The sequence below is a fragment of the Oncorhynchus clarkii genome, chromosome 4 (assembly GCF_045791955.1).
Source record: "Oncorhynchus clarkii lewisi isolate Uvic-CL-2024 chromosome 4, UVic_Ocla_1.0, whole genome shotgun sequence".
In the NCBI taxonomy this organism is placed as follows: Eukaryota; Metazoa; Chordata; class Actinopteri; order Salmoniformes; family Salmonidae; genus Oncorhynchus; species Oncorhynchus clarkii.
This window is the reverse complement of record NC_092150.1, coordinates 21,913,996-21,931,771: the sequence shown is the minus strand read 5'-3', so window position 1 is coordinate 21,931,771 and position 17,776 is coordinate 21,913,996. Positions and strand designations below refer to the sequence as shown.

Here is a 17,776-nt window from a genome sequence, read left to right as displayed (position 1 = left end):
TAGCATTCTTTAGTATAGGAACAGTCCCACTGTACATGTTTCATCAATGTTGTGAAATAAAGGTATTTTGTGCTGAAACTGTATGAAGCTTTGAATTGTGTTTTCCTTGATAGGAAGAAAACACGTGCTTGACTGAAGAGTCACATTTCATTGAATGGCTTTCAAATCTCTTACGAAACACTACAGATGTATGATGTCTTCATACCATTCCTTTGAGCAGGACTGAGGTATCCTTGTTCATAGTATTTCTATTACAAAAATGATATGGCATTGAACTGAGCTCACTTTATAGCACATTTGATTTTCAGTCTTCTTTCCCCCTTACAGAGAGCAATAAAGTTGAAATGCACATAACATGTTTAATGAATTAAACTGCCCGTTCATTTCCTCCCTCTCTCCCTGCTACCACTCCAATGCCTCAGGCCACCATCTCCACCAACCCATCATCTTAACCCAGGGGAGGGATGGAGTGCACATCAGCAAGCCCTGCACCAGGGATGGAGAGAGGAGGAGTGTTGGACATTACCTTCAGACACATGATTACTTAATGGTGTATCTGTTTGTATATGTTTTTCTTACAGCCCAGCAGTTCAATGTGACTGAGCCACCTTACTGCAGCAGCAGCAGGAGGAGATGTTAGTATTGTTAGGTGGCTGTCTGTACACTGCTGTTCTGGCTGATAGAAGCGTGGGGATAGTCGTCAGTCAGTGAGAGGATGCTCTCTGGCTCTCTCTTTCATGCACTGCTGCTCCAGCTTTGCGCCGCATTATGAATTACGCCGAGGTTGGCTAGGGGTGAAGCAGCAGCCTATTCAACTCAAGCAGCCTATTTCATTCAATTCATTTTTTACTTTCTTTAATTTGAAGATTTCATTTTTTGGACTATGAGATATGAAATTGGCTAGATTTTAGGGAGTGAAAGTCTAGCTAAATGGATTGGAATATCCTCCTATATTTTTGGGCAACTTGTATAATAAAGCGAGCACACAGGCCAAAGTCGTAGGGTTTATGTTGAGCGGTGAACGGAACAGGCCAAACTATATTTGACAAGTAACGCTATATATACTGTATATATGTATGTGTGTGTGTGTGTGTGTGTGTGTTTGTGTGTGTGTGTCTCTCTCTTCCCCCGCCTCTCTTGTCTGTTGTCACAGACTTCAGCTGGCACTAGGCTGAGTGAATTAGAAGCCAAATCAGAGAGGTGGGAGAAAAATCACTCAGTTCTCTAAGAAAATAAATCTGGTATGCTAGACTAGACCTCATGCTCAGGTGTGAATAATGGCTGTCTGAGTAATAGCCACAAAAACTAAAAGAAGCCATCTGACATTTTGTCACGTTCGTCGTATGGAGGAGACCAAGGCGCAGCGAGATGTGAATACATGATACTTTTAATAAAGATAGACACTAAACAAACTATACAAAATATCAAACCGACCGTGACGCTATGATACAAAAAGTGCAAACACAGGCAACTAGACATAGACAATAACCCACGAAATACCCAAAGAAGATGGCTGCCTAAATATGGTTCCCAATCAGAGACAACAATAAACAGCTGCCTCTAATTGAGAACCAATCTAGGCAACCATAGACATACATAAACACCTAGATGGTAAACAATCCCATAAACCTACAAAACCCCTAGACAGTACAAAAACACATACATCACCCATGTCACACACTGACCTAACCAAAACAAAGAAAACAAAGAATACTAAGGTCAGGGCGTGACAGTACCCCCCCCCCCCCCCCCCAAAGATGTGGACTCCCGGCCGCACCCCTAAACCTATATGGGAGGGTCTGGGTGGGCATGACTCCGAGTTGGCGGTTCTGGCTCAGGACGTGGACCCCGCTCCATTTCTGACTCGTCACACTTACTTAATGTCTCTGGAGCGGGAACCCCTCTGCCAACCACGGATTAGAGGATGCCACTGGACTGAGGGTCGAGTCTGGAGTGAGTGGCACCTCTGGATTGGAGGGAGATTCTGGCGGATCCGGACTGGAGGGAGACTCTGGCGGATCCGGTCTGGAGGGAGACTCTGGCGGATCCGGTCTGGAGGGAGACTCTGGCGGATCCGGTCTGGAGGGAGACTCTGGCGGATCCGGACTGGAGGGAGACTCTGGCGGATCCGGTCTGGAGGGAGACTCTGGCGGATCCGGTCTGGAGGGAGACTCTGGCGGATCCGGTCTGGAGGGAGACTCTGACGGATCCGGTCTGGAGGGAGACTCTGGCGGATCCGGTCTGGTAGGTTCCGGACTGCGACCCGTCGTAGGAGGTTCCGGTCTGTGGCCCGTCGTAGGAGGTTCCATTCTGTAGACTGTTGCCGGACGCTCTGGACTGGGTACTGTAGATGGACGCTCTGGACTGGGTACTGTAGCCGGACGCTCTGGACTGGGTACTGTAGCCGGACGCTCTGGACTGGCGAGGTGCACTCTAGGCCTGGTGCGTGGTGCCGGCACTGGTGGTACCGGGCTGGGGACACGCACCTCAGGGCGAGTGGGAGGAGCAGGAACAGGGAGTACTGGACCCAGGAGGCGCACTGGTGGCCTGATGCGTAAAGCCGGCACTGGTTGTACTGGGCTGAGGGCACGCACCTCAGGGCGAGTGCAGGGAGGAGGAACAGGATGTACTGGGCTGTGGAGGCATACTGGAGGTCTGGTGCGTGGTGTTAGCACTGGTGGTACTGGATAGACCGGACCGTGAAGACGCACTGGAGGTCTCGAGCTAATGACCTGCACAACCCGTCCTGGCTGGATGGTGACTCTAGCCCGGCACGTGCGGGGCGCAGGCACAGGACGCACTGAGCTGTGCAGACATACGGGAGACACAGTGCGCAATGCCAGCGCAGGAGACACACTGGCTGTCTGGAGAGCAGGGCTGGCACCATCTGCCCTGGCTGGATCCTTACCCTAGCCCGGCAGATGCGGGGAGCTGGGATGTAGCGCACCGGGCTAAGTCCGCATACTGTTGACACCGTGCGCTTCACCGCATAACACGGTGCCTGACCAGTACGACGCCCGCCACGGTAAGCACAAGGAGTTGGCTTAGGTCTCCTACCTGACTTAGCCAAACTCCTCGTGTGCCTCCCACCAAAAAATTATTGGGGCTGCCTCTCAGGCTTCCGTGCTAGCCGTGTACCCATATATTGTTGCCGTTCCTCCTGTGCCCTCTCCACCTGCTTCCATGGCAGGGTCTTGTCCCCTGCCAATCACCTCCTCCCAGGTTCAGGATGTTTTACCGTCCAGTATTTCGTCCCGAGTCCTCGATTCCACAAAGCGCTGTTCCTCCTTATCACGCTGCTTGGTCCTTTCATGGTGGGTTATTCTGTCACAACTGTCTTCGGGTGAAAGAGAGGAGGACCAAGATGCAGGGGGGGGGGGGGGGGGGGGGGGCACTCTAAATAACGAAAATGTGAGTATTGTTGATGCATTGTCATTTTACTCTATTGAAGTTGATGTGCTCATCTGATGCCTGTGTGTGTGTGTTCATGTATATAATATTGTCTCGGCTGATGGGTATACGGTGTCACGTTCTGACCTTAGTTCTGTTGTTATGTCTTTGTTTTAGTATAGTCAGGGCGTGAGTTGGGTGGGTTGTCTATGTTCCTTTTTCTATGTTTTAGGATTTCTGTGTTTGGCCTGGTATGGTTCTCAATCAGAGGCAGCTGTCAATCGTTGTCCCTGATTGAGAACCATACTTAGGTAGCCTGGTTTCACTTTTGAGTTGTGGGTGATTGTTTCCTGTGTCTGTACCATACGGGACTGTTTCGATTTTCATTTGTGCTTTCACTTTGTTATTTTGTAGTGTTCAGTTTAAATATTAAAATGGACACCTACCACGCTGCAAATTGGTCCGATATGTCTAACTCCTCGTCAGAAGAAGAGGATGAGCGTTAAATACGGTATTCGAGGTTCATTATGATGAACATTGTGGGTTTTTTTCCCGGAACAGTCCTGTATTTCAGAACATTTTCAGGTATGCCGACTTATTTACAACAACACACAGGCCAAAGTGTGGGGCCAAACATTGGCCCCGTAGCCTTCCCATTAATATGATCAGAATTGCTATAGATTGCATTTCAACCCAACGTTTTGCAGTCACGTTGGACTTATGATAAGATTTAAGTCATTGATGTAATCTCGGGATGTTAAACAATCGTGACATCTGATATTTTGCAGCCAATGTGTCATATCTTCAACGAATCACATTTGGTAAAATTCTGTCGGGCTCAGTTCCAGCTAAACTTGGGCCGAGAGAGGAAGTCAATTGTTCACAAAAAGTGAGTTTCTGATGGAGAGCTACAAAAGTAAGTAAATAGAGTAACAATTAGACTGAAATAAATAAGCTATTTTGGCAAACTTGTGTACTGTAGCTCTCCATGCTCACGTTTTAGACCTACACTAAGAAAAAAAGGTGCTATCTAGAACCAAAAAGAGTTCTTCAGCTGTCCCCATAGAATAACCCTTTTTGGTTCTAGGTATATCCCTTTTGTTCCAGGTAGAACTATTTTGGGTTCCATGTAGAACCCTTTGCACAGAGTGTTCTACATGGAACACAAAGGGGTTCTACCTGGAACCAAAATGGGTTCTAACTGGGACCAAAAAATAGTACCCTAATTGCTCATGGATGACAGACATCATACTCATTCAACATACAGTATTTACTGCTTCTTCACTCCAGTTTTGAAAGCTTCCTTTGTAACTGCTTACACTCTCCTGAATGTTTGCTTAGCCAAATATTCCCAGATTTGTATTAAAACAACTACATAGGTGTATGTGGTCTCTTGTTTCTGCATCTCCATGCGCCATGCAAAAGGGCTTGATTCGCCCGGTGCGACAGGGGAGGGAATATTTTGAGGGAATTTTCTGTTGTGGTGGAGTGAAAAAAATAGAGACCCCCCCCCCCCCCCACCGAATATCAGGCTATAATTTGTATAATGACAAGTTACTAGAGAGACATTGATGTCTTCATAATCATTTTTTGAATTATTGGGCTTCATGTAGCCAATCCATTTTTATTGGCCAAGGTAAACCAGCAGTGCTCTCAAAGGCCTGCCTCAGCGTGTTGCTCTTTTTATGTCTCCAAGATGTGTGGATTTACAAGGAGGAAAATGTGTAGAGGAGAAATTGAACAAGCAAGATAAGGGCGGTAAAACTGTCAAGAGTTCCAATCCTCTGAGAACCCTCAATTCTCACAAGGTAAGAATATCCCACCGGAGACCTAAAGGACGAAGCAGCAGTCCCCAGGCATTACCAGGGGAATCCTACTTCCCCATATCCCAAGACTACTTCCCAAAATAATAAGGCAGAGTTCATCACATACTGTATATCAGACAAAACTATGTTACCTTTTTATCAGGTAATCTACATCAATAGGAAAGTCTCATTACGGAGTGGGACAACATGTCCCTGGCTTCCATTACCAATTTGGATCAAAATTACAATGAACAAAAATATAAACGCAACATGTAAAGTGTTGGTCCCAAGTTTCATGAGCTGAAATAAAAGATTCCAGAAATTGCCCATACACACAAAAATCTTATTTCTCTCATTGTGTGCAAACATTTTTTATATCCCTGTTAGTGATAATTTCCCCTTTGCCAAGATAATCCATCCACCTGACAGGTGTGGCATATCAAGAAGCTGATTAAACAGCATGATCATTGCACAAGTGCACCTTATGCTGGGGACAATAAAAGGCCACAAAAATATGCAGTTTTGTCACACAACATAATGGCACAGATGTCTTAAGTTTGGAGGGAGCATGCAACTGGCATGCTGACTGCAGGAATGCCCACCAGATCTGTGGCCCGATAATTTAATGTTAATTTCTCTACCATAAACTGCCTACAACGTTATTTTTGATAATTTGGCAGTACGTCCAACTAGCCTCACAACCGTACACCACGTGTAACCACGACAGCCCAGGACCTCCACATCTGGCTTCTTCACCTGCGGGATAGTCTGAGACCAGCCACCCGGCTGCTGATGAAACTGTGGAATTGCACAACCGAAGAATTTCTGCACTGTGCACAAACTGTCTCAGGGAAGCTCATCTGTGTGCTCGTCATCCTCACCAGGGTCTTGACCTGACTGCAGTTTGGTGTTGTAACCATCTTCAGTAGGAAAATCGATGATATGTACCCAATTCCTGGAAGGTGAAAAAATGTCCCAGTACTTCCATGCCCGGCATACTCAACAGACATGTCACCCACTGAGCATGTTTGGGATGCTCTGGATCGTACGACAGCATGTTCCAGTTCCCGCCAACATTCCCGGGACAACATTCTACAGGCCACAATATACAGCCTGGTCAACTCTATGCGAAGGAGGTGTGTTGCGCTGCATGAGGCAACTGTGTGAAGGTATCTACTGTGTGACCAACAGATGCATATCTCAATACCCAGTCATGTGAAATCCATAGATTAGGGCCTAATGAATTTATTTCAATTGACTGATTTGAACTGTAACTCAGAAAATGTTTAAAATTGTTGCATTTTTTGTTAGGTGTACATGATTTTTTTTCTGTCTTACTACAATTTGTTTTATTTATCTATCTTTTCTCCTGTACACATTGTTGTTTCTCTTTTTTCACTCTCTCTCTCACTCTCTTTCTCTCGGTCTCTGTGAATGTTTTATAGCTCTAGATAATGCTTCTACTCAGGCGCAGGAAGTGTTGAGCATCAGGGATCCCTCACACAGAGACAGACAGTCCTCCTGATAGCCAGACATAGCCTGTTATCTCACAGAGTTATTCGTCTGAACGTCTACTGCCTAGGGGAATATTTCCATCTGTTTCTTTTTTTCTTATTTACAAGATGTTGGTTCAGATGCAATTTCCAAATGTCCCGATAGGACACAGGAGACAAACGGACCAGAACACAAGAGCATGGCTTTCTGTGATAAGATATTAAATATAGCTAACTGCCAGTGGCTACTGTAGCTACTCTTATACCTTGATTTTATTCTGTATTTTTCTGAGGTGTTTACTTATGTGTATATGGTGCCAAATAATACAGTCATTGCAAGCCTTTCCTGTCTCATCTAATGGTGTCATGGGTGAATGAGCTTCGGTAAGGAAGGACAGACCCCTATGACTGCAGAATACTAGTGACATGGAGGATGGGATTAGCTGATGCAGTGATTCTTGAATCCTCAGATTCAAAATGCCAGGAAATATATATTCCATGCGAAATTGAAATGCATTCTTACTAGTGTAGGAAGCAGAGCTTCTATGAGTAACCGTCTGAAGCTGTTCAATGATTAGTACAGTTTATGAGAGCACTATGACAGATTTTCGGCTTGGGAATTCAAGAGTCTGTCTGATGAATTCAAATACTCTAAGATCACACTGATGGAACAAAGAACAAAATCTCTCTCTACAAATTGACACACGGTTTAGTGTTCTTTATGAGAGGCTTAGGTTAACATGGATCCCTTTATGTAGACCAATGCAACTTTTGACCAGACATCTCCTACCCATGGAACAGTAGACACGTTTTAAATGTACCTGAGCGGAGTGTGTGTACTGTAAAAAGTGTTCCCCTGAGAACACATTTTGCTGGGCTGTAGAGAAGCCTCCACTGAGCACCAGCACCCGCCACATTAACTCTATGCCAGTATGGGAAACGTTTGGGGCCCCGAAGTCGTGCCAGAGTAGCGGGTTTGGCACAGTTCTCTGTGAGCTTCTATCATCCAGGCCTGCTACTGTCAGTTACTCTGTTAGAACTACCTGAAACAGTTCTGGAAGAGTAAGCGGGGCCTCGGATTGTAAATGTTAAAACATTGCCTATGTTAAAAGATTAATTTCATGCCATTCAATCTGCACCTCTGTTTGAATTTATGGAATGACACCCTCTAGCAGACTTTTGCAGACATTATTTCCTACATTAGAGAATGTAGAAACTGTAAAAGGCAATGGTAAAAGCATGTGTAATATTACATTTTACATTCAACTGAAAAGTTCCAAGATGTAAGCTGGACTTCGGTTGGTGGTAAATCAGGTATGCATGATAAAACACACCACAATGTGTCTGAGAGGAGAGAGGATAGGAGAAGAGCATCTATCAGAGTTCATGTCAGCTTGGTCACTCCTGCCTGAATAAGGTCTAATGGTCCCTTACTGAACCACAACTAATTCTCTCCTCAACAGAGAATTCCTTTACTCTGAACCTCAGAAAGTGACACTATTCCAACCAGTCTCCTCCAAACGGATCCTTTCAATAGAACCAACTCATTCACCGTTTAAGGTAACTCTAGTTCAACATCCATCTACTCCACTGCTTCTCAACTCCTTCTATTCCCAACATGACAGATAACTCCTTACACAGCCATGACATGAAAGGCTTCTCAGACAGCTGAAACGGCACAATTACCTGACAATAATACAATGTCACAGACCATTTTTCTTACCTACTCATTACTACTGCAGCCGTTTTTACAAAAGACACTGGCATTGGCTATTTGGTGTATCTATTTCTTTCTTTCTTTATCTATATCCAGCTGTCAAGTCAAGCAATTACCCTGTCAAGCAAGATGATGGGGACTATTAGCTCTACTAGGTAATAAAGGCAATTTACGTTCTCATTTCTGCTTGAGTCCTGTTTCTACAAGCCAATGTTCTCAATCTCATCATTTCACAGCCTGGTCTCATTGACTAGACGTAACATAGTAAATCTATTTAAATGATTTACTAAATGAATTACTAAGCGTGTAAGCTAACCTTTCCCCTAACCCTAACCTTAACCTGTAAACTTAACCCTTAGCCTTATGTCAGCCACCTAGCTAACATTAGCCACAAGAAATTGTAATTTATAATATATAAAATCTTTTGCAAATTCATAACATATTGTACGAATTGCAATTCGTAACATAACATACAAATTGTAATTCGTAACATATCATATGAATTGTAATTCGTAACATTTGAGTGTCCCAGATTTTATTTTACTGTGTTAAACGTCATCTACCCCTGAGTCCAGGTTACATTTCAAAACCTGTCCTAGCTAACTATATTTCATCTGCTATTTATGTAAAAGCCAGTAAGGAGACATTTCAAAACTCCTAGTCTAGGCACTGTTCCAGCAGATGTAGCTACACCGCCAACATACCTCTTACACATTCCGCCATTGATATATGACATGTTTGGCTAGGCTCTAGTAGTGTTATTGTAGATACCAACATATTCCATGTACACTACCATTCAAAAGTTTGGGGTCACTTAGAAATGTCCTTGTTTTTGAAAGAAAAGCACATTTTTTGTCCATTAAAATAACAACAAACTGATCAGAAATACAGTGGAGACATTGTTAATGTTGTAAATGACTATTGTAGCTGGAAATGGCAGATTTTTTTATTGGATATCTACATAGGCATACAGAGGCCCATTATCATTTTTAATGGACAACACGTGCTTTTTTTTTTCAAAAATAAGGACATTTCTAAGTGAATTAATTTTTTTAGGAGCTATGCCTCACTTGCAGTGGGGCATCTCAGAAGAGTACTATAGGAATGGAATATATGTGTTAAAACAGCCATCCTCAACTGGCAGACCACGGATCCTGATGGATCCAGACCTAGCACGGGGTCAATACGGACCGCAGGATCCGACCCCAAATAAATGAAACATTTAAAATAATGTTTTTGTGAAATCAGTCAGGCTTTCTACTTACTGCTGTTGAGTAATTCATGGGCAGTTTTCCTCTTGTTATGTCATTCACTGACAGACCTTATAGATCTATTTATAACCTGTATAAAATGTCTAGTTGATGAACTACAGTAGTAGCCATGCTAGCGACATAGGTAAATTAGGCTAACCAGCTATCTAAACCTTGTAGTTATCATGGCCAGATTACATGCCCATGGGCCTCGACCCACAGGGGGCCCCCATTGATTTTGTTGAGTCACTCAGGTATCATATGAACAACCATAAGCCATGGTAGAATGTGTAGAATTGTAGGAATTAGGTTTAAAATGGCAATATTTTCTCTCTGCCAAAAGAGGGGTATGAACAGTATGAACAGTGAAGTATGAACTGAATGTGACTGAACACAATGTTAGCTCACTGAGCTCAGTAACCTTGGTTAAATAAAGGTTAAATAAAATGTAAAAAATAAATCAAACCTTGGTCCCATTGAAGTGAAAGTAATATGGCAGTGCAAGACAATCTTGATGTACCTCCGGGAACATTCACAGTGGAATGAGGCAGAGAGTCATAATTGGAATCCTTCTCAAGTTTTCCTAACAACGATTCCTATGTCTGGACGAAGTGGGCCGTTGACTGCCCTGGCATTACCCATGGGGTATAGCTTGTGACAGGAGCACTGATTATTAGAATGGCTTCTCAATGAAACAATGTCTCCTTCATTTATTACACTTTAGTACACCAACCGACACAAGCTTGACAGAGCCAGATACTATTTACCTCACATTTAAATTACTAAGTCCATATGATGTTTCAGTAGCATAAATAAAGCGATATAAATATGCATTGTGTGACAACACTTCTACCTCCAGAATGGTGTCTATGCTCTGAAAGACATACAACGAATAAACCGATTTGTGACGTTTGAATATTTAAAAAACATAATGAATAATCCACAAGTCTTGACAAAAGATCAAAAGTTTGTCTTTGGTTCAAGAATGTCTCCAGCTTAAAAAACAAGAAATGTCAGAAGTACTGATGTGTTGTTGTGTGATACCATTAATCATTTAGAAGATTAATATAATGTAAGCCTTGAAGAATTGATTCCCAGAACAAAGCTTTATAATGGTTGCCAGTGGAGGCTGTATATGAACACATGGTGTGAGACACAACGCATGGTGCTGTACAATGCCACTGACCAGCCTGGTTAGTGGTGATGTTGATGGACACGTGCTGAGCAGGGTAGGGACTCTTGTTGGTGACTCCATTGAAAGCGTGTATCTCGAAGGTGTAGGGGGTGTGGGCCCACAGGTTACTGATGAACACCCTGGTCTCGGTCAAACCCTGCTGCCTGGGTACATACTCCACGTTGTCATCACAATGGGAGCATGATGGCCGGTCTGCACGACACTTCCTGCACACAATGTTGTAAGTGACGTCATCACGGGCGCCAGTCTCCCTTGGAGGATGCCACTCCAGGATCACCGAGGTCTCGTTGACGATGGAGATGACGTTTCTGGGACCAGAGGGGACACCTGGATAGGAAGAGGGAATGCAGTGCAGACATGAATATACTGTACAGTATGTAGTATGGTGTCTCTAGGCATTTTTGTAGCACTGTTTCAGCAACTGGCTATTACTTTAATATGACACGGCACAAAGACACTGCACTCTGATATGAAATAAATATTAGGATCAACCATAGTGATCAACAAATATTACTAACTCAGATGTAGATATATAGCACTGATGCCACCATTGCAGTCAAAAAATATGCACACACAAGTAATTTAACTCCTGTTTTACCAGTCGTCTGTAATGTTGACAAATACATAATGTACATTACATTCAGTCAGAACCAAAAATATACTGAACAAAAATAAACACAAAATACAACAACTTCAACGATTTTACTGAGTTACAGTTTTACAGTTAATATAAGGAAATCAGTCAATTAAAATTCATTAGGCCCTATTCTAGCGATATAACATGACTGGGCAGGCAGCCATGGCAGCCATGGGTGGGCCTGGAAGGGCATAGGCACACCCACTTGGGAGCAAGACCCAGCCAATCAAAATGATTTTCCCCACAAGCAGGCTTTATTACAGACAGAAATACTCTTCAGATTTATCAACTGTCCAGGTGGCTGGTCTCAGATGATCCAGCAGGTGAAAAAGCCGGATATAGAGGACCTGGGCTAGCTTGGTTACATGTGGTCTGTTGTTGTGAGGCCGATTGGATGTACTGCCAAATTCTCTAAAATTACGTTGGAGGCGGATTATGGTAGAGAAATGAACATTCAAAGCTCTGGCAACAGCTCTGGTGGACATTCCTGCAGTCAGCATGCAAATTGCACGCTCCCTCAAAACCTGAGACATCTGTGGCATTGTTTTTTGACAAAACTGCTAATTTTAGTGGCCTTTTGTTTTGTCCCCAGCACAAGTTGCACCTGTGCAATGATCATGCTGTTTAATCAGGTTCTTGATATGCCACATCTGTCAGGTGGATGGGTTATCTTGGCAATGGAGAAATGCTCACTGACAGGGATGTACACACATTTGTGAACATCATTTGAGCGAAATAGGCTATTTCACATGTTGCGTTTATGTTTTTGACCTGTTATAAATAGTATATATCTACAGTACTAGTCAAAAGTTTGGACACACCTACTCATTCAAAGGTGTTTCTTTATTTTGACTATTTTCTACATTGTAGAAGAATAGTGACTACATCAAAACTATGAAATGACAAATATGGAATCATGTGGTAACCAAAAATGTGTTAAACAAATATATTTTATATTTGAGATTCTTCAAAGCAGCCACCCTTTGCCTTGGTGACAGCTTGCACACTCTTGGCATTCTTTCAACCGGCTTCATGAGAAATGCTTTTCCAAAAGTCTTGAAGGAGTTCCCACATGTGCTGAGCACTTTTTGGCTGTTTTTCCTTCACTCTGTGGTCCAACTCATCCCAAACCATCTCAATTGGGTTGAGGTCAGGTGATTGTGGAGGCAAGGTCATCTGATGCAACACTCCACCACTCTCCTTGGTCAAATAGCTCTTACACAGCCTGCAGGTGTGTTTTGGGTCATTGTCCTGTTGAAAAACAAATGTTAGTCTCACTAAGCGCAAACCAGATGGGATGGTGTATCGCTGCAGAATGCTGTGGTAGCCATGCTGGTTAAGTGTGCCTTGAATTCTAAATAAATCACAGACAGTGTCACCAGCAAAGCACCCCCACACCATCACACCTCCTCCTCCATGCTTCATGGTGGGAACCAGACATGCGGAGATCATCCTCTGTCTCACAAAGACACGGCGGTTGGAACCAAAAATCTCAAATGTGTACTCAGACCAAAGGACAGATTTCCACTGGTCTAATGTCCATTGCTGTGTTTCTTGCCCCAAGCAAGTCTCTTTTTATTATTGGTGTCTTTTAGTGTAGTTTCTTTGCAGCAATTCGACCATGAAGGCCTGACTCATGCAGTCTCCTTTGAACAGTTGATGTTGAGATGTGTCTGTTACTTGAACTCTGTGAAGCATTTATTTGGAAGCTATGTTCTGTATACCACCCCTACCTTGTCACAACACAACTGATTGGCTCAAACGCATTAAGGAAAGAAATTCCACAAATTAACTTCTAACAAGGCACAACTTTGAATTGAAATGCATTCCAGGTGACTACCTCGTGAATCTGGTTGAGATAATGCCAAGATTATGCAAAGATGTCATGAAGACAAAGGGTGGCTACTTTGAAGAATCTCAAATATAACATATATTTTGATTTGTTTAACACTTTTTTTGGTTGCTACATGATTCCATATGTGTTATTTCATAGTTTTGATGTCTTTACTATTATTCTACAATGTAGAAAATAGTACAAATTAAGAAAAGCCCTGAAATAAGTAGGTGTGTTCAAACTTTTGACTGGTATTGTATGCCACTGCTATGCTTTTCACAGAAATTATCCCCCACTGGTTATTAGACTTCATGGGGTATTCAGCTGCCATTTAGCCCCATGTGTTATTGATGTTGATGTGTTGCAACAGTGTTACAATACCATTAACATGACAAAGCGCAGCATGGGAGCTGAAATTACACCACTCAATCACCCCCTCTTAGCCAACCTTCCTACACAACCTCATCCCTCTCACCAACATTCACTCATACTGGAACGCTGAAACAGTTCTCACTACATTTCTCATGTATTTGAACTCATTTGAACTGGCTGGCTCTGTGATCCCTGCCAGGGACGTTGGGTTTTGTTGTGCACTGTTTCCATCTCTGTGCTTGAGACTAAAACTATTATCATCACACAGTTCTTGTCCAATCATATTTTTGTGGACATATTTCCCTATGGTGGCTGTACTGTATGCTTCTCTCAAAATCTCAAGATTTCATTCACAATAGTCGGTTGTTACTGTATGTGTATGTTTACAATTTCACGAAGCCCAACCATCACTGTGGGACTCCAATTTGTATTTGACCATTCTACCAGTGAATCAAGAGGAACTGACAGATCATTGGGTTGGCTGACCAATTTAACATATGCCTTTCTGATAGCGGTTGCCGATGTACACACAGGGGTCTGACCATGTCTTAGCAGCCTGGCTTTTCTGTCTCTCTGATTCACTTTTTCTGTCTTCTCCCTTTCATCTCCGTAAGTCACGGCTGTGATCTGAATGTATGGAAATTGGTCATTATTCTTTTATATTTCTCTCTCCTGATCACCCTCCTCACATTCTCTGTTTCTCTATGTGAAGCAGAGCCAGCAGTCTGAGTCTGTGGATTACAACAGTAATGGTCAGGTGCTGCGGAGAAGAGTGGCTTTGCTCCATACAGCAGCTCTATAATAGACCACCCAGAGGAGGTATGATACAGTATGATAACTCATAACTCACAGCCAGTGTGAACTGTATAGGGAATCCATCTGTCTTGCTTACTGTTTGTTAATACATGTAATTGTGTACCTTCTAATTGTATCTTGATATGGCTGTAAGTAGGTTTTGATTGCCATGGGTGGCCAATTAGAGACTCTTTTAGCTGGGATTTATTGAAAGACTTGGTTCACACTTCACATAACACAGGGTCACTGGTCCTTTCAGCCAAAAGCCTGTCTTAGTTTAATAGATCCCGTTGCGATGTCTGTGATGTGTTTCTCAGCTCTGCAAAAATAAAACATGGAGGGGTTGAGAAGGCTGATCTGATCACTACTTAACGTCTTATTTACAGGCCATTATTGTCACTAGCACCTCCCCTCTTTAATTTGCGAGGGAATCTAATTTGTCTACAGCGTTAGTTACTGTTCTCTCTCCCTCTCCCCCACTGTCCCATCAGCTATAGGAGTCGGGGTTGATTTGGCTCAGTGGCACAGGGCTGCACCAAGCTGAGTTATCGACACCCAGACCCTCAGACTGGTCTGTAGATCTATGCTAATTAACTTGAGGGTAATTGATACTGCGCCTCGTGCCCCTGCCCTCAGGGACACGACAGGGGGGTAATCGTTTTGCCATTGACTAGCCTTTGATGGATCACCAGCCTTCTGTACAACCATACCGGGAGACCTCAGAGTGAGAGTTACAGGGTTAGCTAACATTCTTTAGCAAATATGCAATTTAAGTGTAGAATGGACTTTTTTCTCATCAACTGTGAGTTACAATAACAGTTCACATACGGAGAAACAGAATAATTAAGAACATACAAGCCGCCACCATAGATTAAATCAAAAGCCCAAAACTCTTTGAAGGTTGTCTTCATTTATGTGAGCAAAATAACAACTACAAAAAAAGGAATCTTGTGTATTGACTGTCCAAACTACTCTGCAGAAACCAGAGAGGCCCATCACCATCACCCAGCAAGACCAAGAGCCAAAGGCTAAACCCACAGCACACCAAGACACCGTCAGGAAGTCTGTCGGCACGCGACTCCACACGCTAACAATCACACACTTCTTCCTTGACCGGACCGGTCGTTTCTCTCCTTCTTTCCCGCTGATGCCATTCCGGAATGCGCCCAGAGGGAAATAACAGGCCGGACTCTACCGATCTGTATTATCAGGCATTCCAGATTCCCTGTGGAGAGGCCCATGACAAAACTGCCCTTTAGTGTTTAGAAAAGGCCATGATATGACTAAATGAAAAGTTATCTTCCACCGGGACATTTTAATACATTATATTATAGTACAGCAACAGAGTATCTAGCTAGTAAGTCTGGTAGTTCACCATTACTGTTGCCCCCCCACTGGGCACAGACGTCAGTTCAAGTCGAGTTTTGATTTATATATTTTTTGAATTATCAACTAACGTGAATTCAACATGGGAAAAAAATACCAAATTCCCTTACGTTGATGACTCTTTGCAAATCCAATCAGGTTTTCCACGCTGATTAAATGACATGTTTTGGTTGAAATGACATGGAAACAACATTGATTCTACCAGTTTTTGCCCAGTGGGCCTGGATTTAAACAGGATTCTATGACCGGATGTCCTAATAAAGAACAAGGGAAGTAGGGTTTTAATGGGTATGTCTCAGAGACAAATTGCTTTTTGAATGTCAATCTAGACTCTACAGTCCTCAGTGATTCTGCCATGTGCTACTGTATATCAAAACCCAAGGGGGCACAGCAGTCTGAAACTGTCTGCTCTAAAGATGCCAAGGCTGCTCTAACATTCAACCTTACCTTTCGAGGAAAACCCATGAGAGGCCGTTTTAGTTTCAATCTGTCTGGAGCAACACTTTATTTGTATGTTTTCATGACCTTTTGTAGCTGTCTATGTCTGAGTGTGAAAGCAAAGGGAAGAGGGTAACTGAGGCTCTATGCTACCTGCATATTTCATGAGACTGAGTGAGTGGGCTAGACATGACCAGGCCCATGTTTTTACATGTGCATATTGTAATAATATAACATTTTATTTGGTCGGTGCTTACATTTGTCCTATTTCACACATGTACAAGTGTGCATTATGCACATGTGTTTTTTGCATATCCCAAATCCCCCTGAGAGAGCCTTGGAGATTGGGGTCACGGTCAGCCATTATTAACGGCGACCCTGGAGCAACTAGGGTTAAGTGCCTTGCTCAAGGGCACATTGGCAGATTTTTCACATTGGTAGCTCAGGGATTCAAGCTAGCAACACTAACTGATAGGCTACCTGCTGCCCTGCGTGCGTGCATGTGTGACCACAAATGACCACACAGACTGGGGAATTCATCTTCCAGCTGCAGACATTAAGATGCTTGCCTCTTTGCGTGAGGCGAGCTATGTGAGTGTAGAATGGTCTCATCACTCCTTTCCCTGATGGAGTAATAGCTATTGTCTCTCTATCTGACTCCAGGTAATTACCGTCAATGTTGTGTCAAGTCCACACACTGTGCAACACTGCTGGCTTGCCGTAGGGGTGCCGCTTCAATTAGAATAATTAAACAAACATCAATGTTCTCCTCTCCAGCAGTATGGCAAGGCCCAGGATGGGGCCTGATGAGGGCTTCCAGGAGGGTGTACAGGAAGTTCCAATAGGGGGGCATAGATGGGCACCTGATGTTTAAGAAGTGTAGTAGTGAGTGATAGGTCTTTGAAGGAGCATGGAGGCTCACCAGTGCAGCTCCGTGGTTATAGCGTAGCGTTGCTCTCCTGCTGACAGTGTGGGGAGAGTGTCAACCCATCAGCCTTCTAATCTGACAGAGGGAGCAGCAGAACACCAGCCCACTTTACACACACCTTGCCTTGCTCACACTGATTCTACACACAGCCTAACAGCTGCTCTACTGCACAGTCCGTGAGCAGGGGAAACCAATAGAGAGAGAAAGTATACGTGTGTATACTACTAACGTGTGTGTGTGTGTAAGTGCGTACTGCTTGTATGTGGTGGGTGTGTTTATTTGTGTTTCTGAAATTCACCTTCATCTCTAAGCTAATTTGGTGAATAGAAAGTAGAATAAATATGTGAGTCAATAACATGCAAACTGAACAAGGATGCTTAGATGTACACCCGCTACGAGGCTGGCTTCAGGTTAGCTCTGCTACACACTGTTTCCTCAGAGATCTGCCTTCCACAACTGTGCAGCGTTTTCAAGCGAACTCACACTGTCCTCAATTAGCACTCGACATCAGTGGGGGGAATAATTATTTAAGCTGA

At 43.4% G+C, this 17,776-nt stretch overlaps 1 protein-coding gene across 1 annotated transcript in view; it reads right to left on the bottom strand.

Annotated features, from left to right (window-relative positions):
• Window positions 1-17,776, bottom strand: part of LOC139406598 (ephrin type-B receptor 1-like) — a 185,236-nt gene that overhangs the window by 48,686 nt on the left and 118,774 nt on the right. The window contains exon 5 of the mRNA XM_071149361.1: window positions 10,842-11,177. Coding sequence (XP_071005462.1) covers window positions 10,842-11,177 — 336 coding nt within the window. The remainder of the gene's footprint in view (window positions 1-10,841; window positions 11,178-17,776) is intronic.